A 25,803-nucleotide genomic window follows, 5' to 3' on the forward strand; every position below is an offset into this window, starting at 1 on the left:
ACGACAACTACATTTGAAAAAAATGAAAAATTATTTTTATATTAAAAAGAAACCGCCTGTTGAAAAGACAATACTTAACTGAATACATGTGCTACGAAGGGCGAAAGCTGTAACTAGTGCTACGAACACGTACTACGCGAGGTGCTATTTGCTACGCAGCGTTTTAACAATAAGTGCTTATATAGTACTTAAAATCTATGAATATTGGTGATTATGTATAAAACCCAGGACAGTAAGTATTTAGTATCTATATTTCCCTAGTATAGTTCTAATTACATATATTTGTAGTTCTTTACACTAATTCAATGTTTTTTTAACCACGTAGAGGCAATACTGAGTCAAAGCTATAAACTCTCGATACCAAGCTTTAAAATTGTCCTTAACAGGTTTTTTTATACCCTAATCAATAATTTGTATACGTACCTCACTTACCCCTTACCAAATAACGACATCACATCGTCAAAAGCCTTACACCCTCTCACAAAAACCTAATTACCACCAGCCACATCCAATCAATACCCGAAATCACGTAAAAATAAATAAAATAAGAGAAAAATAAGGTAAAAAGCGTACATTTAATCTGTAACCGGAAAGGGCTTGATGAAGGACATTTCATTCGAATAGATATGGAAATGAAATTAGCTGAACGTCCCGCGACGAAATATCGATACGACAGGAATCGAGACGAGAAAATGTAATCGAGTTATTTTTGTACGAAAATTGTGTGGTTTTTTGGAGGGGCGTTTATTTGTTACCAGGTTTTACAAGCTTGAAAAACAAAATTAAAATCATTTGTTATTTTAGGTCAAATGCTGACACTTAGGATAGTCAATGATCAGTCTCATTTGATACTATAGGAAACGTTAAAGTTGCTGAAGATATTTAAATGTAGGTATTATACTGTAGGTATATAATAACTAATACTGAACGGAAATGAATGTGATAACGTTTTTTTCCCAACGTTTCGGCCAATTTACATTTGTCAACGTTGGTCTTAGTGCAATCAGATTTATCAAATAATTTATTCAGCTTAATGCTAAAGCTATGTCATCTTAAGCAACTTTGACTCAAGAAAATCACTTACTAACTTCAAAAAAATACTCTAAAAGCTAATTTTAAATCAAAAATTTCTAGATTTAAAATCAAACCTGCGTATAATGAGTTTAAACCGTGAACCGGTGAAGTACTGTGCAGTGTATGTACAGATATAGAACTGTGTACTTGAACTTTGTGAACACGATCTACATACGATGCGGGGACACAAACTGTTTGTTGTGTAGTACTGTGAAGGAGATGAAGTTGGGACCTGAGTGGGTATATAGGAGTTGAGATCTAAATTATTAGACTTCAGGTTTAGAAAATTACTCTTATTCTAGAATGCTTCACGAAAATAGAATAAGAATAAAAGGCAATAGAAAACGGTTCTATTTGGCTCATAAATTGACATCATAGTCATAATAACCCCATGAAATCAATAGCTGCACAAACGTAAGATCAAAAACCAGACATGAACATAGTGCTATCACTAGTTTAATAATTATCTTTAAGAACCATTGCTAAGCCAAGTATGTAAGAGCTAATGCTCGCCTTAGAAACGATTAACATAATCATTGTTTTATAAACTATGACCCGCGCAACTTCGCTTGCGTCACATAAGAGAATCATAATTTTCCCCGTTTTTGTAACATTTTTCACTGGTACTCTGCTCCTATTGGTCGTAGCGTGATGATATATAGCCTATAGCCTTCCTTGATAAATGGGCTATCTAACACTGAAATAATTTTTCAAATCGGACCCGTAGTTCGTGAGATTAGCGCGTTCAAACAAACAAACAAACAAACTCTTCAGCTTTATAATATTAGTATAGATTAACTACTTACAGTAGCATAAAACTATCTACATCAAAGTAGTATATTTATTATGAATGGTTATAATATCGAATATGAAAGCCTTAACGCAAGTATCAATGTTCAAATTTGGACTAAGCGAAGTCACAGATGTCGAATGAGTGCTACAAGTACTTCGGGCTTTAAATTGAGGTCTTGTTGAGAAACCTAAAGATACCTAGTTACGTAAGCCATATAATAAAGTTTATTTACAAGGTTTTAATTAACTTGCATTGTTAATACGTAGGTGTTAAATCTAGCTAACTTAAAAAGAAATACTTCCATTTTAGTTTGATAAAAACGAGGTACTGTTGCCAGCATGATTAATGATTATAGCTCATGAAAATCGACTATTTTGCAAATATCTAATAATTTTGATCATATTAACATTTTGTATTTTTTTTAACCATGTATGTTCCTGTTTCCTTGATAGCAAAAAACGAGACAAAAGCTACTCTGAGTCCTAGTATGAAATAATAAATAGCATCTAAATCGGTACAGATAGATAGACAGAGTTACTTTCCCGTTTATAATATTTATTTATATAGGAATTTATTACGTTCCTAAAGCTTCCCAGCAGCATAAACTCCTAAATTAATTCAAGCCCTTTAACTTCAATGCAAACACAATAAACAACCAACAACACAACGTACAATAAATACTGCTCTCAGAAATGCACATAATTCATTCAATTCTTAGAACTTCACAATACCGGTGCAAGAAACGCTCCTTGCATAGTACCTACCGAGTAATTCTGTATACCGTAGTTAATAACAGCGGCCATATTTTATTCCTTTGTAACTTATCTATGTGATTCCAGTGCTGTATTTTTGTTGCAGAAATGTACCGGTTTCTAGGAAAATAAGGAGGTTTGTATCACAAAATGTGATAGTACAGAAGTGTTTAATGCATTTGTAAGTAGTTAAGGGTTTTGAACGATGATTTACGAAATAAATAATTTTGTATACTTTAATAAAAGGTGGTGAAAGTTTTAGAAGTCTTGACAATTTTAGAGTCTCTGAACGTCATTTTTATGAGAGAAAAGAAAAAAAATGAGTTTAACGATTGAGTCATAGACTACACCACACACCAAAAGGGTGAATTACGTGTTAGGGAATAACATTACTTCAAGAACTTTAATTCCATACACTAAATAATGTAGCTCTGATTGCTTCTTTTTAAAGAAATTATACAAACTGTTATTATTATTGTCCTATGATATTTGTAGCAAGCATTATTACACTAAGTTCATCCAAGTTTTGACTTATGTCGAACTCTGTCCGTATGTATCGCGTTTTCTTTGTCGATTTACTATCTGTAGTTGTTTACTTTGTGTTTATTTAAACCCCAGTGGCTAGGATAAGCTCAGTTGTACATTTTTTACAGAATCTTCTTTATCTCCGTGTCTGAGAACACAGCCCTGTACTATTTAAGTCAGAGAGTATAAATAATATAAATATTTTGCAACTTCTATCTGTATTCAAGTAAATTTGCTTGCGCTCTTCGCAAATTAAATTCCAAACATACATAGTTTATAAATATTTAATCATGTATTATTTTATTTATAACGTCACCCCTATTACATCCGACCGTGTAGGCAAAGGTGCATAAAACACACCCTCGTTTCGCCATTAACGATATTAGTCTCTTGTAATAGGGGGCGAGCCTATTGCCCACCTACCAGACTCGTTACCAAACTCCGGGCTACCATCAAGAATGTTCTAACATAAATTAGATAAAAAAAGAATTTTGCAAATTAGTACAGCCATTTAGAAATTATCGCTGAACATACATAAAAAAAAAATATCGCGACGAATTGAGAACCTCCTCCTTTTTTTGATGTCGGTTAAAAAGGCTTTTTCCGACTCAAAACCTAGTAGTAAGCAGTAACATTTATAACCACTCAGACCACAAAAGTCAATAATTCATGAGAATATTGTAATAATATAATTAAAATGCACTCTTATTTATTGAAAAACTGATGAAGAGATCATCAGAATGTTTCTCAGAATAAGCTTCTATTAAAGTTTCTCAGTAGAAACCTTGCAATCAGCACTTGAATACTAGAGCTAAATCTTAGCTTGATATAATTAGTTCAGGGTTAGTTCAAATCGAGCAACTCAAACGCCAAATAAACCTCAGTTTAACTCAATAAAGTTGACCTTTAAGCTTAGGGAACGGTTATGCATCGATTCATTTCTATTTAATTGACTTATTGAAAACTGGAGTTGAACTATTATAAACTTTTCCTTTTGAAAGCGTATGATCCGATTTTAGCTGAAAAGAGCCGATATGAGAGGATTTGTGTTAAAGTTTTATTGATAGTGAAAAAAGTGGGATCCATTACTGTTCTACTGCTAGGCAAGGGTCTTCTCGATATGGTAGGGATTTAGTCAGTCCACCATGGACGAGGTACGAGTTTATCATCACGATTTTTATCACCTTTGGAGCAAGTTATACCTACTCATATCTTATTAGCATTTGCCCGCGACTTCGTCTGCGTGGCCACTGCCCAATAATCTTTATAATAATATAGATAAACACAAAACTTCGGAAAAGTCAAGAGCGCAAAATCATGTTTCATGTCCATAGTGATTGTATCGTATTACATAACGTAAGGGTTCAATACTATTCAGTTGCATCCGATGAGACTGGAAGCCAACTGCTATATAGTTAGAAGAAAGGCTAAGCTTATGAGAACTATATGAATTAGCCAATCCTTTATTCATTTTGGTTAAATATTGTGTTTTATAAAATTGAGAATATGACAAAAATATTTTCGAACTACTGAAGCTGAAAATAACAATTTATTATAAACATAGGTTTCAAGGTGAAGTAAGTATAGTAGCGAGACAGTAGAGACAAGTTTTTAATTAGTTTGATGCGTTTTATCGAGTGGGCGGAGAAGAGGGGAGGCTTTGTTACCTGAGGGCTTGGGGTGGCTCTTATTAGTTTAGTGCTATAAATAAACTCATGTATTTAAGATGTTTAATTATAGTTGTTTAGTTTTATAAGCAAACTTTGTTGCTGCCTTAGTATTTATGGTTTCTGCGCTCATAGTTTGATTCCCGAATGAAAAAGTATTTTGAATTTTATAAAATTATACTGTGTGTTTGGTTTCTAAAACCTGGGCGCAAATTCCTACAGTCTGAACGATCGAGTATTGAGAGTTTGACATTTAAAATGTACTGTAAAATAGTTCCGACGGCGCCCGCTAGAGGCGCTGATCAGATTTTCATACAAAACTTCTCGATAACTAGCCGGTTGTCGATCTATGGTCTATTTTGTAGAGGAATATAAAAATGTAATATATCACCTTTTAATACAAACAGCTTTTATATCGGTAGCAGATTGTGTTACCTAATATGTAAAAAAACCTATAAAATATGTACTAGAACACGGAAATTAACACGAATACGCATTTTACCTTAAAATGTCTAACGTTTCGGCGTAGGTTGCACTCGCTGCGGTCACAGGCTGACTGGAGTGACTTGTTTAACTTAAGTCTTACTCATTAAAATAGCCATCAAGGCTTAAAAAATCAAAAATTCTACATTAAATAATTTCTACATCATCAAACTATAGCTATATCATGTTCATTAGCCTAATTCCGTCTCCCACGCTAGCAGCTCAGCACTCGTTGTACAGAACTTTCACAACAAACTTCTATCAACAAGAAGGCAAAGTAAAAATCCCCCTAACTGTTTATTTTCTTAGAAGTATTTCGTGTAAAATGTAATGGCGGTGAACTCGTAATTTAGTTGACTAATGAGATTTTGGTTTTAAGATATTTTTTTGAAATATGCTTTTTATATCTGTAGGTGTAGGCATTCCATATTTTACAATTGTTATAGTGGTCCCATAGGAAGGGTGCGATCGTACTGCCTTAATCAAAACTTAAATTTCTTTAGTGTCATGGAGCTATTTCACTGGTAGCAGAATATATAAAATCAATAATAGAATACGTGACATTTCGTAATTATTTATAATTAAAATAAAATTCTTTTTCTGTTTATCTATAGCATCAACTACGAAGGCAAAAATAAGCTTCCATATGTTTCTGTTCTTTTATCCTAGAGATTATTATAAACATAGCAACAAGTGCAACAACGCATATAAAATACTATCAGTATGTCATGGAAATATTTGTTCCAATCAGTATCAAATCCAGGACCCTTCCTTAAAAGAAAAACTGTAACCTATTTCTTTACTGACCTAGGCGATATACCATCAGTATTAACCTACACAATCTACTCACAATAATTAATAATAACCAACATTTTCACAACCTCTTTATAGGCATAATTCTAGTCTACCCACTTCTAATACCGCTGACCACACACCTACGATACAACAGATAATGATCTAGCCTCTATGAGCTAGCCACTCTCCCCGCTGATTGGATGCTCGCCTTTCATCCGACTTGTTACCCTACCCTCTAATTAGACGAACTAGGTCTACACTTGTGAAATTATGTTTTTTTGTTTGAAATTATAGTGAATGCATTTTTCTTTTCTGGTTGAATGCTGACATGTGATTCAACGTATATCTCTTAAGTATCATGCTGTCGTTGTTACATTAAAGTGTATATATAGCAACTTAGCCTTTCTTGTTTAAAAAAGACAACTCCCGCACTAAGAATTGCTCTCGTGTCGCGGGTACTTTTACAAACATACCAACAACGGACACAAAGTATTACCAGACCCGAAACAATTTCAGTATCACTTAAAATTGAATCATGTTTCTGCATTTAACTATAAGTGTATATTTGTGTTTATGCACTTACAACAATCTTTTCCGTAGATAGAACAGTTTTGGCTCACTCTTACTAATTCTTTAGTAATGTTTCATAATAAGCCAAATGTAATCTTTTGAGACAAGTCACGAACTGATTCCGACGATAAAATCCAGTGAAGTCTATCTTATAAATCTTAATAAAATGCAGCGTGTAATGAGAATATTATTTACATTGATTAATTACATTTTGGACAATAGAAATACAAAAACAAGTACAATTCTAGTTGTTTAAAGACACACTAGAATTAAAAAATACTTTCACATTTTTGGCGATGCTACAAAGTCCTGATTCTGACTTCTATTCTCGTTTTAAATTGGTGGTATATAAAGTAAGCATGCTTTTAAGGTATTTACTACGACCAGGAAGTAGAAGAATGCTGCAACAGAAATAAGAAAATTTAAAACAATCTAGTAAACATAAACTATGGGTCAGTATAGGTAGTATACTTAAGAGCTGGCACACTAGGCCTGTCCTCTTTGGCATTCTAGAAAAATGTATTAATCTGAAATGTAGGCATCCAAATTTGTTGTTTGGAACTACGGGGCACTAACTAGATTTTTAAGACTTAAGTTCAACATGGGAATTGTGTAAGGGCAGTCAATAAAGGTGACTTTTTGGACTAGAACTCTCAGGCCTCCGGCAATTGGATGGCGGAAAAGAGAAATCACTGATTGTCATGGTCCTATGCCAGCACGGAACAAACAATTTATGTGATTAACAAATTATTATTGTTTTGACCGTACTTCATGCCAATGGTCTCTATGTATTTGGACAGAAGATTACTAAATGATAATCGATTCAACTTGCTGCTGCCCCATTGAATAAATTTGTCCTAGGCAAGGGTCTCTTCGCGGAATGAGGAAGGGATAAGGGCTCGAGTCCACCACGCTGTCCAAATGCGAGTTGGGGACTTTGCATACTTTCAGAACTCGTCACGATGTTTTCCTTCACCATGAGAACAAGTGATCTTCTTTTTTTAATACACAGATATCTTCGAAAAGCCATTGGTGTGGTCCCTTAGGTTCAAACGCTTGCACGGGAGGCGATTGCTTAGATAACTAGTCTATAACTTTTACAAAATAGACTTCTAAAAAGATATAGTTTTTATTTGTTACCTGCATGCCAGAGAATTTGCAAAACTATCTTAATAATCACTGATCTTTCAACGACTCCTGTTCTATAAATTTTAAAAGATAGAGCGATGCAAGCGAAGACGAACATAGCGCAATTGAAAAGAAACGCTATCCATATGTACACGAAGATAGCTTTATAGTTGTACTGGAACAAGAGAAATTATAAGGTGTGTTTGTTTGTAGAGATTATAGAGTTAAAATCTATCCCAGTCAAAGAATATTTAAATAAAAGTAAAGTAAGTAAGGAAAAAACAATAGAGAATTGGATATACAGTAAAAACCCTTAAAACGATTCTTGGAATAAAGTAATTTGACTATAAAAGATGGAGTTTTTCATTGAGTTTACTTTCTCAGAATCTGATCAGAAAAAAAGTTGCCCAGTAGATGTCAACAAAAACGATTTCTAGAGCAATTTTGAGACAATATGTTTCATTGTTGCAAATAAATGAAAATTTTGTTGCGTCTGGTCGCAGTATATTATAATTTCATGCGCTACTAAACCTCGCAGAATTTTCTTTGAGATCTTAAGATTAAGAAGATGATCATACACTTACAAATATAATCCCAAGCATCAGAAGTCCCGTAGCGAACAGGAACATCATCACAAGCGTGGAGTACACTAACGCTGTGACCTTGAAGGGCGTATCTTTGTCCTTGAACATATGACCAGCCACATTGTCTGCACATGCCAGTTCTATGGCTCCCCAGATCTGGAGAAAGTGAGGTATTCAGCTGATGAACGATGTGATGATGAAAGTGATATATTTTTCTTTTTGGGAGAAAATTTTAAGGATACCGCGGAAATCTAAGCTTGCAACTGACCGGCAAGTACCGAATAGCGGGAAGAAGTATAGAATCACGAGATCTTCGCCTACATTATCTAGTGGTTCTTAAAGGTACAGGGAATCTGGGCCCTTTGCTGTTTTTTTTTATAAATACTTGAGACTGTAGCAGTGATAGCCGAGTGGTATAAGTTGACACCTCCCACGCAAGTGGTCGCAGGTTCGAACCCAAGGCAACACACCTATGACTTTTCGAAGTTATGTGTGTATTAGAAATTGCTCCAACGGTGAAGGAAAACATCGTGAGGAAACCTTGCATGCCCAAAATTTGTTTAATACGTTTATTGAGGGCATGCAAAGTCCCCAACCCGCACTTGGCCAGCGTGGTGGACTCAAGGCCTAACCCCTCCCTCATTACGGGAGGAGACCCTTGCCCAGCAGTGGGACAGTGATGGGTTAAATTTATTATTATTATTTATTTATTATAACGACTATTATATCCATTTCAACTAACAATAGTAAGTTGTCTTTATAAAAACAAACAAGTTTAGGGATTATCTCATATTCTATAAGATACCATGCCTGCATGTGATAATTTTAACATGAAGAAACTTTAAAAGAATATAGGGTACACCTGGACTTGTTTTAACGACCGACTACTAAAAATATGTAAGAACACTATAGAGAGAATAAATAATTTCGTTCTCGTTTCACTGAGTTCAGGTAGGAATTATGAAAATGTTGAAAACGTAGCCTCTTGCCAAGTTGTCTAGTGCACAGGTATTATGTGATTCAGAGCTCTTTGCATACAAAAATACACATTATGGAGAATCTTCGCTTCTTGTCGACAGAAAAGTGAGGTGCTCTCACACGGAAAATTCTGAAACTCTTTATAAATACTGAAAAGACATTGCAACGAACGTTAAGTTTAAAAAAGTAATTTTTTTAAAGATGAAATTTTGAATGTTATTCGTACAGTCCTAATTAATGCAGATAAATCTTTATATACTTGTGTTCAATGTTTTTCAGTTTAAGGCTGAAAAAACATAGGGGTTTCAGTTTAAGCATACAGGGTTCTAATAACATAATTTATTATAATAAGGACCTTTCTGTTGCCCAAGTAGCACTTAAGCAGAGTGTTTGTAATTATTTTACGCGAAAAATACAACATTTAAATTAGCTTATAGGATAAAATACTTTCTATCCCGAGAAATATTTTCCAGCAGGCCTAATACTAAACAACAATAATTTAGGAGTCTATATATGTACTTACAAAAGATAACATGCAGATGATAATAACAGCCGCTCTCAAAGGTATGCAGTAGCAACATTTGTACCTATACCCGAGGAAGTCTACCGGCGATCTGCTTCGTTCTATCCTTCTAGCCATGATTCTGTGGATACCGCTGTCTGTATGTACTGCTTCCTGGTAACAAAACAAAACAATCGTAGAAGCAGTCTTGTCCTTTTTCATTCGAGATTTCAAGTTATAAGTAAAGAAAATATCGTTGTAAAGCAGTGATAGTCTAAAGTGGTTTCAGTGGGCACTTCCCAAGCAAGTGGTCGACTGAGCGAACCCGAGGTGTATTTCAGAAATAATTATCACTTGCTCTAACGGTAAAGAAAAACATCGTGATGAAACCTTGCATGCCTAAAATTTGTTTAATACATTTCTTGACGGCATGCAAAGTCTCATCCGCATTTGGCTAGCTTGGTGGACTCATGGCCTAACCCTTCTCTCGTTTGGGAGGAGACCGTTGCCCAGCAGTGGGACAGTGACGGGTTAACAAAAAAAAGACATTATAACTTAGGTTAATGTTAATAGGTGACTTCCCGCGTATAGGATTTCACTTTGTTAATCATAGAAATCAGTTTTTGTCGTTTGACCCTTCGTACACAAGACGAATGTCTTTGATACTCAGCAATTTTAGTCTTCAAGCGACTATTGCTTTGCAAATTAATTGGGGTTCTACGGGTTGCGTCCTATCATTCGTTCCGCAACTGAATTTGAATGGCGGTAGTCGCATAAAGATTCAACTTAAACTATCAGTGATAGATATAATTTCTACATTTACATAATAGATTAACAGAATTTTAGAGGTTCAATTGATAGATACCTGTGCAGTCTCCCGTGTCATTAATTCTGTACGTACTACATTGTATATTTTCACACCAAAAATAATGTCAAACCGATGTTTTGACTTTTTACTTTTTCACAGATTGTGCATCATAGACAAATGATTCACAATTTAGACACTATAAAAAGTGTTTTATAATAGTTTTTTTAAAATAAAATACTATAGTACAAAATTAACCGTGAATGGTAGTTATGTATGAAATGATGCATGAATGTGGATGAAGCAAACTTTTTCAGTTTAGGCAGTAAGTGCGATTTGATAACTTAAAATTCCAACCGCTTTTAAAGCCTCAAAAGAAATAAACGGCCACACCCGACACTTATAAATAATTTACGCGGATTGGAATTGAACCTGGGACGATATAGGTACATAAATATTTGACTACAGTTACACCGCATTTAATCCGAGGCCCCGTTTATGTTTATATAAAATTCATGGCTGTTAGAAATGGTGGATATTTCATACAAATTATGTGAGATTTTCAGTTTTATAAATTTTAGTGAGTTTTAAACGTTATAAAGTTATTGTTTATCATCTTCTGATAATAGGACATTCTTTACAAACTATTTTGTACTACAATGTACTTTTTTATATACTTTATTACTTTCTCGAATGAGCTAATTTTTTTACATGGACCGAAAGTTTGTCTGTCTGTATAGTACGGTTACGCGCAAAACCACAGCCCCAGTTTTCATAGAATGATGCTTGGTGTTAGTTAAAGACCTAAGAGGAATAATAAGCTACTATTTTCGCAGTCAGAACCGCGGGCATAAATATAATTTACGAAATCTTTTTTTTCGCTTCGTTAAAAAGACAACTCCCCCACTAAGAACTGCTCTCGTGTCGCGGGGACTTTCACAAACATACAAACAAAGGACACAAAGTACAACCAGACCTGAAACAATTATTTGTAGATCGCAAAAATAAAAATCGTTCCGTGTGGAATTCGAACTCACGATCTCCCGACGCAATGGTAGCGGCATGGCGACTTTAACCATTGCGCCACAGAGGCAGTCAATAGTTTATAGTACCTAAGTAAAAGTTTTGATTGTCTAGATATAAGCCTCCAATGGAACATGTAACCACGTTCATATGAGTTCAGTAATAAGGTGGGCAGAGTTTTGGTAATATGCTACTAAGTTATGTGATATGATGACTGTTGGGCTAAGTTTACTAATAGAAATGTGAGCTTGAATTTTCTCATTTTCCTGCCTGGTTTGGGTGTAATGTAGCATGTTGCCTGTTATAGCCGAAGATACTTATTATATACATACATTCATTGTATTACATATTATGAAAGGAATCTATTGTTATACAAAATGAAAAAATAATAAGGCAACAGCATTATTTATGCTCCACATTAAGTTTAGGCATTTGAGAATCTTTCAATTATCCTCCAGCCCGCACTTACCTAGCGTGGTGGACTCATGGTCTAATCTCTTCCTCATTCTAGGAGAAGATTCTAATGGGTAAGCCTATTTATATGACAATAATACATAAATACCTAAAGGTGCAGGCAGAGGTGTATAAATATAATAATAATAATAAATAAGAATAAAAAAATATTTATTTCTCTTCAAAGGTAAGCACAATTTTTCAGTGTTACAATGAATATACATTTGCCATTTACAGTGTTAGTCCACGTGAGAGCGAGGTGTTTGCTATAAACCGGGCACGTCACAAAACTTCAGACTGTTGATATAAATGAAAAAAGACCAATAGTAATAAGCCACAGAGGCATTCACAACAATAAATTATGTAGAGGTATTTCATCTGCCATTGACTGCCATATATCTCAAGTATCAAATCCACGATTGTATGATAAAGAGCGCAAGTATCAAGTAGTGTTGTGTGAATGTTATAGGCGAGTCGTGTAAGATATAAACTCGGTGTACAGTGCGGCCACTACACACGAGGGCACTCTTGACCCGCATCTCGTATGCGGATATTGTAGGGCTGAACATCTAACATCGGTTCTAGATTAGAAAGATGTTGTGTCAGAAAGTTTACCATTTGAATCGTGTTTTTAGTTTTTTTAATCTATACTAATATTATACATCTATACTAATATTATATAGCTGAAGAGTTTGTTTGTTTGTTTGTTTGAAGGCGCTAATCTCAGGAACTACTGATCCGATTTGAAAAATTATTTTAGTGTTAGATAGCACATTTATCGAGGAAGGCTATAGGCTAAATCATCACGCTACGACCAATAGGAGCAGAGTAGCAATAGACAATTTTACAAAAACGGGGTAAAATTTGACCCATTCTCTCTTATGTGACGCAAGCGAAGTTGCGCGGGTCAGCTAGTAATCTATAAAACGCCTATTGTATGGATTTCGAATCCCGTGTTGAAAAAAATTGTATTTTTCGTCATTGGAATATTTTCGATAGACTGTTTTGTTGTAGAGTTGCCTCATTGTGCAAAACTACAAAGATGAACGGCTTGATGAACTTCAACAGCTTTTACTTAACGGTGGTAGATTAAAAATATAATGACGATTTTAAATACTTGTAAAAAGTTTATGAAATATAGTATATCGTTATGATTAAAAAAGAGAGATCCTAAGATAGTTGTTCGCAGAAAAAAATCGTTTGTGTAACTTTTACTGTTCTGCCATCAAGAACTGAGAAAATGAGAAGAATAATTCTTTCGATATCATATAAACCGCGCCAAGGGGAGTTTGTTCTACTGATTATATATTTAGTAGATAACCATTTAGTGCAACTGGTAAAACCACCATTAGATCAATAATAGTCCAATAAAATAAATCCATAATGCGTATCGTGACAACCCTATATAGGTTCCTCGCAAGTCGGACGTGTGAAGAGCTATGGTTGCCACTTCTTTGTTTTCTTTGGATCCCGTCTTTATAAACTTTATAAATAGAAACCCTAACCGCTTTACCGGAACTCGGCTGTTCTACTCGTCACTTGTCACTCTGCTGGCTTTTTACTGAGTGGGAGGGAGAGGGGAGGGGGAGGAATCTGTAATGTGATGTACTTACATGAATCTGCGCTTAACTATCGCGAGTATCAAGTTAAGGAAAGCATGGTTGTGAAATTGTGACATTGCCATTTTCAAAGCTACGCTTATCATTGATTTCCTTAGATTATAACAACGAAAATGTTTTATAAGAGGTTTAAGAAGGTAGTGAGGCTTTTTGCTGATGATAATGTTAGTACCATGAAAGGATCGAGGCTATTGCTATATTATATGAACAATATTGCCAAAATCTAAGTTACTTCTGACAGTATTTAAAGTACAAAAATACCTGGACTAGGTATTGAACCCGAGACATAATACTCAGCATAGATATATATGCTGCTCGAATCGCAGACGCAGTAAAATAAAATACTAATATGTTTTTAAATTTCAATTATTAGGAAACTTTGTCGACCAAATTGCGACAGAAACAGTTTTAGAAACACATAAGTTGTTCTTTAGAAAATGTCAAAGTAATCTACCTTGAGTGCGCCTGCAGTATACGAATAGGGTTCGTAATCAGTCGCAAAATACGCCACGTGTCGAATATAAAGGGATACATTTTAAATTCAAGCTTTTTTCAACACAAATGTCAACCTCGATGAATATTTCATGAGATTTTTTGACGAATGCCTACTGGTGTAAAGGCTGGAAAAAAGTATTGGGCATGAATGGAGACTGCTTTAAATATTTAAGATACCCTAATTTGTTGAGAGAAGGCTTAGGCTTTAGGGTTAGTTTCGCGACTTACGGAAAAGTGTTGGTTAGTTGTCTAGGTACACGTTGTCTCTTTGTCAATCAGATAAGCTATCCAGCACGTATCTGAAAGTAGTAAAGTTGATTTTTAAGTTATTGAAATTAAGTATCCGCATCTAACCAAGCTTAATAACAAGACAAGAATTCTTTCAATTCCTTATCAATGGCACAATTTTTTTTAACGATCTCGTCCTGTAATTTTGCCAGATGTGTTTTATGTTCATGCTAAAACAATAGTGTGTGAGAAATATCTCAAAAAATCCGGAAGTCAGACGAGGCATTGAGGTTACAAAAAATAATAATAAAGGCAAAAGCGGTAATTGGACTTTCATAAAACCTTACAATTCTCTAAAAATGTTTTCAATAACACAAAAAGTGTTCTATTTTTGTGCAAATGCACCATCTCATTTATATTTCTTAGTGCAAAGTAAATAAAAAACATCACGAAGGAGGTACCATAAATCTTCATTCATTGGAGATAAAGCCGCGAAATAAAAATAAAACAGAAATAAGTGAACGGACAATTTTAAAGCGAAACTTTTCAAAGTATTTACGTGATTTTGATAATACAAGTTACTTTTTGATACGTGGTATTGATTAGTCCTAATTATCTTTGAAATTGTGTTTAGTGATAGAGTATTTTTACAAAACATTTTATATACATGTGTAAGAAAACCACATCTGGGGGCACGGAAGTGCCCCCGCAAGTCGAGCAAAAAAAAGCGGCACGGCCGTAACATCCTTTTCTCGAAGCAATTCGGGCTATTTTTGACACCCCTATAATTTCGTTGTGGATAAAACAAGAAGCCTGGATTTTCAGCAACTAATCAGTCATTGTATAAACACGGTATATTTAAAATTTCAGTCAATTTGAACCAGTCGTTTAAGAATGACAACTTGTTGAAATTTTGAATTTTGTCACTCACTGATTCACTGACTCACTGACTCACTGACTCACCGATCATCAAAAGTCTAAGGTACTTCTAGCAGACTTAGAAGCTTAAAATTTAGAATACAAATAGAGTTTAGTGTCTCAATTATGGGAAAAATTTAATATTTTCTAATTTCGGTCCAGTTTTCTAAATACACCAACTGCAACAATAACTTTGTAATCCCATATAAATGTATAAGATTACAAGGTTACATTTGCAGTTGATGAATTATTATTATGTAGAAAATAAAATAAATAGGTGTAAATAGGTACCTACTATATGAGGCATAACGGGAGGGGGTAAAGGGTGGGTAAGGGTGTTTAGCCCATGAAACTTAACAACATTCCCATAGGAAAATATGTTGAATTATGAAAAAAAACGTCTTTCCATACAAATTGGACTTATGTTTGCTCTACAAAAAGAAGTGAGATGCCATCAAAAACATTCTGTAAAAACCTCAAGTCTCGCCGTAAAAAGTGGTGAGATCTATATAATACCAAGTCGATTAATCTATTTAGTCTCTACTTAAAGGACCTTCTGTCTTAAGTTATTACGTATGTTATTATCATGCCAATTTAAAAAAAAAACCTTTAAAACAAATAGATCGACTTGGTCATCGCAAGAAAACACAAATTCGCCATTAACATTTCAGGAGCGTTAACTTCTTGACGTGCTGTGTAGTGTGATACATACTAATAATCAAATCATGCGATGGCCAGGTCGGTCTATTTGTTTTAAAGGTATTTTTTTAAATTGGCATGATAATAACATACGTAATAACTTAAGACAGAAGGTCCTTTAAGTAGAGACTAAATAGATTAATCGACTTGGTATTATATAGATCTCACCACTTTTTACGGCGAGACTTGAGGTTTTTACAGAATGTTTTTGATGGCATTTTATTTTTCAGACGTGATCATTATATTTGCAATTATTTGAGTCTCATAACTAGCTTAGGTAAGCATTTAAGTTTGATAGCTATATCTAAGGTAGGTTTTTTCTAAAATATCGCTATGTAGTTATTTTTATTGTAACCGATGAAAGACTAAAGTAATAGATTAGATGTCTCTTTAATTAAATGTAAGAATGGCTTAAATGGTAAATTTTTTTTCTTGTCGCCTAAACCTGACTGACACTGTCACGTAACAATAGAATAGTTCAGCCTTACGACAGACCACAAGAATCTTATGACATGCCGAGTTTTCCTATCAAAACTGCCTGAAAGATCAAAAAAATGTCGTTCAGAGTCCATTATCACATTACACAACCGTAAACTGAATGAACAGCAAATAACTTGAAGAAAGTAGGTATAATCTTCTAAGTTTGGACCTCGGATCATCTCGAAACATCCCTATTACGTACAAAATAATAGCAAGAGCCAGCTTTATTTCTATTTACATCACTAAAACATTTCGTCTCGCCCGATTACCTTACGATTAAAGCTTACATACCGAACTTTGTGGCCACTAGAACAGCGATAAGGAAAAATGCTTGTCTGACTATGTTTAATACTATTTTTTAATGTTAATTGACTGCTTCTGTCTCAATCGCTATGCGACTGTAAATCGCAAGGTTCGGTTTCCAATTTGAGTATATAGTATATGATTTTCCAATTTTTGTTGGAATATTCTTGGTAGTTAATCGGAATTTGGTTATGAGCTCGATTTATTTTACGCCTACGTTTAGAAACGTGGGTGTATTTTATTTAGTTTTTCTACATCTGTAGGTAATAAAGGTTTAGCGCTAATAAAAAAAGTTAAGAATACAATACAATCGAAATTTTTTTATCATTTTCTAAAGACATTTTTGCTAATATTGTGATATACCATCACTATGTTGTTTGATATTTTTCTTAACAAAATTTTCGCACCAAAAGTGGCTAAAATTACAATACACAAATAGTAAAAATCACACAAGAAATACTAAAATAGCAGCCTTGCGATTTTCAGTTTCAATCACCATTAAAACCTTCAAGACTGAATAAGTTTTGGTCCAAAGTTATCGTTACAAAGGTCAGCAACTAGGTCACTTCCCGTCACTCAAGGTCACACGAGCCATTGTTGACAGATCGCGAGTCCATTTGAGACGCGCCTTAATCCATTCCTCTTAGTTGAAGACGTTTTGATATCATGATGATTTTGGGATCAAGATATTTAGGGTGTTTTTGTGTTGATGGGTATGTTTGTTTAGTTGCTTTAGTTTTCTATTAGGATATAAATACAGTTAAGAAGTATTTAAAGGCGATTACAAAACATTTGTCTATTTATATATTATAATAAATTACCTAAGTTGAACCAATATTTTATTAACTAGCGGTAGTAAATGTGGTAAAGTTATTATTCTGTCTGAAAACCATTCTTAAAATTTCCTGATAAGAAATTGACTGATATTGATAATGGCTTAAAGAGTTTAAATATATTATATGTTTATGTTTTAAATATGTTATTCCATGAAAATGACTTTTACATAGCTACTGGACACACTTTTGACTATTTGTAACGAAAATGGACTGTAAATCGACCATTGCAGAATATGGTGGAAAATGCAGCGTCATATAATTATTGGTTACAAAGAAGTCCATATTTTTAATGAGAAAGATCACTATTAAAATAAAGCAGAAAATATGTCCCCTGTGTTTTTAAATTATGTAAAACATGGCCTCAATGCGAAGCTGTGGGCTGTAAATTAATTAATATTTTCTACCGGATATTGGAAACAATAATGATTTATGAAGCATCATCAATATGCGTTTGTATCAGTTTCGAGGGTTTTTGGTTTCATTTTGTAGAGCTATTAATTACTTATTTTATAATTAATTTTATATGGAAGAGCTCGTGGCTAAGTAGTTACAGCTAAGCCAATCGATCATTAAGCCACGCTAGCCGAGGTTGGTCAGTGGATGGGTGACCATATTATACATACCAGCTCCTCCGTGTTTCGGAAAGCACGTCAAACAGTGGGTCCCGACTGTCATTTTCAAAGATCTTTGACAGTCGTTACCAATATAGTCAGAAGCTTAAGAAAAGTAATATGTATTATTGAGTTCATAAAACTCATTTAGTCGCGGTCTTAGCGGCCACATACTAAGTTTTCCAGTTTATTTGGCGTATATAAAAGGTTGTGTAAGCGAAAATTGAATAAATTAACTCTTAGGGAATACTTTTGGTTTATTTATCGGTTGGAAAGTATTAATTGCTTTTTGGATTATAATTATGAACGGATTGAGTTCAAATGAATGTTTAAACAAGAATACTTACAGGTAAAGTTGGACGTGTGTTTGATTAGCCGCCATCTTGGATTTACTGTCACTTTTGACAGTTATACGTTGAAGAAGGTATGTTACGGATTTTAATTTGTGTTTATTTTTAGAAGGTATCATACAAGTAAGTTTAGGTATTTACGCCTTTAGAATGTTCCGATTATTTTAAAACTTGTGTTTAGCATCGTTGTTGATAGATATCCATTAATTAGAAAGCGTTATAAACGCTGAAGGAAATCATTACGATGAAACTCTTTTCTGCAATTTTTAAAACAGCTCTTGAAGGAACGTAACGTCATCCATCCGCCCTCTGAAAGCGTAGTAGATTTGATGTCCAATCCTGCTCCGTTACCGCTTGTAGTGGGTCAGTGAAAGGGGAAATCTATTACAGTTTATTACCATACATGCATGTTGCGACATTTTTTCATTAAAATCCGAAGACAACTTTATTTTCCAACTTCGTGTCCATAACAAAAATTAATTTCCCTGCGACTTACAAAAAAAAAGGATAGCTTGGAAGCTGTCTTACAAGAAAAACACAAATCTTGTGCTATAGTTGGTATATTTTTTCTACAGTACACTTACAGAGTAATCTACAAGCCCCTTGAAGGAAACAATCTCGAGTTACGCTAAATTGTGTGGAAACCGCAGAGAATTTAATCAGATAAAGTACGAAGAAGGAGGATAAAGTATCGAATCTTATTAAAGGTAGCCCGCGACCTAGTTAACTTTGTGACCAAGCGAAATTTTGTATTTTGTTGTATTATAAAAACTTGGTGGAAGTACTGCCGTGAGCTCTCTTGATTGGATAGATATTAGAATCATCTTTATCAATTTTATTGATCAGCCTTGTGATCTTTTGGTACATAGGATTGAGTACCCACATAATAATAAATAGCACAGGGCAATTATCGAGAAAAGAAAAGTGCAAATAACGTGAAATGCTCGGTTTGTTTTAAAATTCCATATACTTCACTATTATTATTTCGAAAATCTGCGAAAATCTGTTTGGTGGTTTCTAACTCTTTCATGGTTAAGCTACTGAACCAGTTTTGATGTTTAGTATGGACTGTTTCCATTAAAGGATATAAGCATTAAAGGATAAATATAGTCTTTCTTTTAAAGAATCAACAACTGAATCCTTCATTTTGCACCCAAATTAGACGCCGGCTAAGCCACTTAGCTGACTATGATGAGTATTAGTAAATTAAATATTAATTGAAAGCATCTTTTCGAAAAATCAACTCACGAATTTCTTATTTACATAAATTTACAGCGATTTACCCGCATTTAAATCCCACTAGACTAAGAAATAGTACCGAATGTAGAAAATCTCGCTACAGTTTTCAGTGCCGAGTCTAAATGTTACTCAATTTGTATTGTCAGTTGTCATCAAGTCGCCGGATGGTGAAGTGTTGCAGATTTATGAGATCTCCTCGAAGGTCCGGATGCTGAGACGTTCGCCTTGGCACCAAGGTTGACGAGATAGGATGTATGCCCTAGTTACGGAGGAAGGGATGTTAAGATGTGCGTTTAAGTAAATGGTTATGGTACTTTCTTGCGTTGAGTTATCTAAGAATGATTCCTCGTTTACAAAAATAAATCGCAGGAACAATGTGTAAAAGTTACTCGTAATCGCTTTGTTAAACAATTATTTTTTCTGCTTCATAAATAAACATTTACTGATAGTTTCAGTGATAAGCGCAAACAAAGCAATCTAGCTAAGATTTTTTTAAACTTAATTTTTTTTTTATTAAAACAATTGTTATTATTATCAACAATCAATATAGATACCTATTACACAGGTAACTCGGTGGTACATTATTTGAGCGTCTCCGTGCTATAAGGGGACGTAAAAAGTCGGTCTCGGTTGTTGTTACTTGAGATAACAGCTACGACGTAAAGCCCTATCGCTAACCCATATATCAACAACTAGCTGACCCGCGCAACTTCGCTTGCGTCACGTAAGAGAGAATGGATCATAATTTTCCCCGTTTTTGTAACATTTTTCGTTACTACTCCGCTCCCAATGGTCGTAGCGTGATGATATATAGCCTATAGCCTTCCTCGATAAATGGACTATCTAATACTGAAAGAATTTTTCAAATCGGACCAGTAGTTCTTGAGATTAGCGCGTTCAAACAAACAAACAAACAAACAAACAAACTCTTCAGCTGTATAATATTAGTATAGATTTGAAAAAAGTAGTTCGTATTGTAGTAACACAATTTCGGAATGTTCACCCAATAATAAAGAACAACAAAATATAACCACAAGCCCTCAACAATATTTGTACCGACCACCTTAATTTGTCCGTTCCCTTTGCCCTATTGTTGAATATTCAAACCCTTTCCCTTTTACTTTAGGATTAATTAATTGACAATATGATAGGGCATTTCAACAAATTGTTGGATATCCGACATAATTACTGCTTACAGAATTATTTACGCAATTTTGTGGTTATTTTACTTTTACCGGTAATTAAACAGTATCCCTTCATTTTCAGTAATTATCTAATTGGATGGTAGAAACAAATTTTATGAACTAATTTTTGTAAAGGGTTCCGTCCGTAACATATTTTTAAGAAAAGTAAGCCACATATTTCCATGCGAAGCAGGCTATTTCGCTGCTAATTCGATGTAACGCTTTTGCAGTTTGATCCGTGAAGGTTACACAAACAGGCGGGCGTTCGGGTACGTATTATAGTGTTATTATGAAAATTATATTTTAAGGCCCTTAGAAAGTGTTAAAAACGAAAGCAGTTTAGCTAAATAAATCAAATATGAGATAATTTTTTTATTCGATTAATTAAAGAAACTACATACAAAATCACGCCTCTTTTCCATAGGGTCCTATGGGAAAAATGCTGAGAGAATGCTACTTGGTAATGGTACCAATTTAAGGATCGCCTTACAAACTTAATTTGCTTCATTGACATAGTAGGTGAAGAATGTCCACCATCTTGAAATAAAGTATTTAATTTGTAGTTTTTCTACCTCTACATTATTGTTCCTACACTAAAAGGAGCAAGCTCAAATAGGAAAAGGATATCTAAGTAGGCTTCAAATCTTAAAATATCGGTCAAACAATTAATACTATTTTAAAGACAAACATCGAAACATGTCCTAAACCGATACTTTATTTAAATATACTCACTAGTATTAAAACTGACCTCGAAGAAATATTCAGGTTCAATTCCAAGGCCGGCTTTAAATTTCTGTTGAAAATTGACTATTACAAATTTATAACCACTTGGTGTAATAGCGAAAGGAAAATATCGTTAAGACTTACATACATTTTTGATTAAATTGCTGTAGTTAAGCTGATTATCTTATTTTTACTATGAAATAGATAGTTGTGGGTTCGAATCTCGTGCTGAATAAGAATGTAATTTGTAGATATTTGTTTCGGGTTTCGTGTTCTTTTTTTGTATGTTTGTAAAGTTCCCGTGACAAAAAAATGTTGCTTAATATTTTGCTTATTTAATAATTAAATTTCCTTATATAGTTCCTTATAGAGTATATCATAATAAAATAATTGTAGGAGTTTCTACTTTTGGATGGATATGACAACATTTCGCAAAATCGGCTGGCAGGGTTTAGCTGAAACTTCGCTAACAGGTTACAAAGCCAATTTTTCTTCTGATAAACAAAGTCAGGGGCAAAAGTAAATAAAATATTATTACTATACGTGATAAAAAGATTGAATAGAAATATAAATACGTCCAATTATACCGACGGACAATACAATAAATCTTTACTAATCCGGACACAATGAACCAATATTTTTTGCCAATCAACATGAAATATCCCGTTTTGATTAGAACTCTATATTGTTTCAATACAAAACTTTGTTTATTTAATAAAGCCAATTTATTGTTTCATTAAGTTTATTTTGTATCGTTTCAATTATTTCATGAATAGTTTTAATTTGTAAACAAAAATTATTTTAATGAACTATAATTAAATGATTTCCCGTATAGTTCCATTTCCTGTCAGATTTTCGCGATAAAAACTATCTTATGTTCTTTCTCAACCTCAAACTTTTATCCAGATCGATTCAGCGCTTTAGGCACAAGAAGAAACAGACCGACAGAGCTACTTGCGTATTTTGATATAAAAAAGGATTGATGATATAGTTCAATTCACATCAATGTAACTTCTCAAACAATTTTAAAATCGACTGAGATGTTGAAATGTAAGCGCGTTCAGCCAACATTAATCTCCTTAGGTTCATTATATTAGTAAATTATTCTTAGTAGAATTTGTTTATAATTATATTTACCATCACACGACCTACCGGAGTGATCATAAATGCAAATAAATCTGTAGGAAACAGCTCAAATACAGTAAATCATCGTAAATGAGAAATTAACTGGATATAAACAGTTTCCTTGCAACGAGATGAATCACTGCTCCCACGTTTTATAAGTTATATTATTAACTTCAATAAAAACGCCCCCGATTACGAAGAACTGGACTAAACAGGAGAAGAGATTACATTTATACAGTTTCATTTTAAAACTTTGGGATGATACTGAGAATTTGTGAACATAAAAATCTAAACCTACGCTTGCTCGCAGCATGAGCCAAACGCCAGAACTTCTGGGAATTTGTTAAGAGGTAAAATATATGGTGCATAGAACAAATGGTCTTTTGTCTTCTTAAAAGTTACTTATAGTGAACATTTTTGATTTAGACTATATTCTGATTCATAATACTACTATACTTACTAAACGATCACAAAGTATTATGTTAAAGCTACTTTATTTAGGAACTATACGATTGTTAACTTTATTTTATATAAATCGTGCATGCCAAGGCTCTTTAATAAGTTGTCGCACTATACATGGTTTCTGGCTATAGTTTTAAACTTAGGTCTTGTACCTAGATAAAATAGACGCTTCAAAAAGTCTTTGAAAAAGTGTAATTTAATATCTCGATCTACATTAACTTTAATACAAATACGTAAGAAAATATGCATGACCTTTTGCTAAATTCTATTTTAACCGAAATTCTTTGAAACCCTACATCATTTGTCAGCATTGGACCAAGATGTCATTGAATAAGTAAACAGTGTTTTCTTCTTACTGCGTGTTTGAGTCATGAATATGGATGTCTACGGCTTCACTTGAAGCGAATTGCACGCAATGCTAGCCAAAAAAGGCTATATGCTTCAGGCAAATTGCACGCAATGATAGACTGAAAGTAGAGTCGTTTTTGCGTGCGGTTTGACAAAATAGTGTCAAAGTTAATCAAGTTTGGATCACTCTGACTTAGTTTAACGACTACTATTTTGAAGGATTCCGAGTGAACTGGAGTTTCTAGTATATTCTTACTAAAACTACCTTACGAACTGGCGACAATTTTGAGATTTTCACATAAAATTTAGTACAAATTTGGCAGATTTAAATTACTTGTAAAAATAATTATAATGTTTGTTTGTTTGTACAAACAAACAAACTCTTCAGCTTTATAATATTAGTATAGATTTTACAACATACGAACCGTAAATCTACAAAACTAGACAATGGTTGTGACAACGCTAACAAAGACCTTTGTCTCACGCGTCTACCAAATTAAACCACATACGAAAATTTACAGAAATTTTCCCTAATATCCCAAATTTTTGTCTAGACACAAACAGTTAAAATTGCAGCCCATTCCTAGAAACTTGACTGCACTAAGGCCTTTTTACATGAACCTGCGCTATAGGCTATAACTCACTGCAGCGGCAGTCAGTCTCCCGTCGCGGCCCGCGCCGGTCGTGTACTCTACCTTTACGAAACAAGTCTGTGTCTCTGTGTGCGTACGTGAATATTTCTCGTTGTGTTTAGTGTGTGTGAGTTTGTGCGTGTGTGTTTTGATTTTTTTTAATTCTTGTGGTAAGTTTTTTTGGATGTAATACAATTTATATATATGTAAATGAGAGAAAAGCTGTTGATTAAAATGTTAAAAGTTTTATGACAGATTAAAGTTAAAGTTTGAAATCTTTTGTTCAATACTTTTGTCAATAAATATAGGAATAGTTTTTATTAAATTGGTAAAATATTAAAGTGATATTCTTGATTACCGTGTACAAAAGTTTTAGCTACTCTTAATTTTTCCGGTCACATTTTAATTTAAATAATATTATCAACTACATAAAAATATCTGTGAAATCGAATGAAAATTAATATAATTAATTATTTATGGTGTTAATATGTTTAGAAAGAAACAATTATATAAAAAAATCCCATAACCAAAAAATTATCCTCACTTATGATCAAATTGTGCTAATTAGTTGTGTTTAGAAATATATTTTTAATTATGATAAACTTTAACACTTCAATTTAAACATCATGAAGATTATTTCCTTGTTTGTTCGTTTTGAAATAACATTAACCTAAATAAGATAAGGTAAATTTATTAATGACATTTATTTTAATAATGGTATATCTCATCCTAATGTAGATTGTATGACAAAAATATAAATTTACATACATATAATCACGCCTTTCCCTATACAGACAGGCAGAGTCAAAAAACACCGCTTGCTACGGTTCTTAAAAACTTCCCTTTCTATATTCACATCCATACATCTTGTCATAGGTACATAAGAAACAAAAACATAAACAATTTGTAATTAATAAGCCATAATAATGATTTCATTACAGTTTCATAATAAGTATTTAGGTACTTTTAAAATTTTGATCAAGTGAAGCTACTATTGGCGTATAATAAGGAATGGTGTTATTACACAAAACTTTAATGTAAGCTTAGTAAATTATGTGAAAATTATTAATTTGAATTGACTATAACAAAAATGATTTACTAAACTACTTAGGGTAGTTGACTATCAGTCAGTTTAAAAACACATTTTAGTATAGAAATAGGAGATTATGACGTCACTTAAATAGTATTTACGTTAGAATGAGTTGAGTGCCCTAATAATATAATGTTCAAGTCTGTAATCATTTCGATTTCAATTTTATTAAAAATAAAAATTAGATAACGTGAGCATTTTGGACTAATCTTTTTCAAGTACAAGTTAATAAACTATTTCATTTCAATTGTTAGGTCTAGATCTACAACTACACGCAATTGTTTTCAATTTACTTCAATAATACAATGACATACTTAAGTATGTGTAGT

The 25,803-nt window shown here is 33.5% G+C and overlaps 2 protein-coding genes across 5 annotated transcripts in view; one reads left to right on the forward strand and one right to left on the reverse strand.

The window, feature by feature from the left end:
• Positions 1–6,935: 6,935 nt before the first annotated feature.
• Positions 6,936–25,803, reverse strand: part of LOC142983556 (uncharacterized) — a 151,737-nt gene continuing 132,869 nt past the window's right edge. For 2 of the 3 annotated variants that reach the window (XM_076130497.1, XM_076130496.1), the window contains 4 exons: positions 9,873–10,025; positions 8,372–8,527; positions 7,800–7,962; positions 6,936–7,060 (listed from right to left, as the gene is read on the reverse strand). In XM_076130497.1, coding sequence (XP_075986612.1) covers positions 6,993–7,060; positions 7,800–7,962; positions 8,372–8,527; positions 9,873–9,989 — 504 coding nt within the window. In that variant the 5' untranslated portion in view covers positions 9,990–10,025 and the 3' untranslated portion in view covers positions 6,936–6,992. Of the gene's footprint in view, positions 7,061–7,799; positions 7,963–8,371; positions 8,528–9,872; positions 10,026–10,716; positions 10,775–25,803 lie in introns of those variants that run through there. The other variant, XM_076130495.1, reaches the window with a different exon arrangement.
• Positions 24,426–25,803, forward strand: part of LOC142983554 (octopamine receptor beta-1R-like) — an 80,180-nt gene continuing 78,802 nt past the window's right edge. For both annotated transcript variants that reach the window (XM_076130492.1, XM_076130493.1), the window contains exon 1: positions 24,426–24,554. The gene's annotated coding sequence lies outside the window, so the exon portion shown is untranslated. The remainder of the gene's footprint in view (positions 24,555–25,803) is intronic.

The sequence above is a fragment of the Anticarsia gemmatalis genome, chromosome 24 (assembly GCF_050436995.1).
Source record: "Anticarsia gemmatalis isolate Benzon Research Colony breed Stoneville strain chromosome 24, ilAntGemm2 primary, whole genome shotgun sequence".
Classification (NCBI taxonomy): domain Eukaryota; kingdom Metazoa; phylum Arthropoda; class Insecta; order Lepidoptera; family Erebidae; genus Anticarsia; species Anticarsia gemmatalis.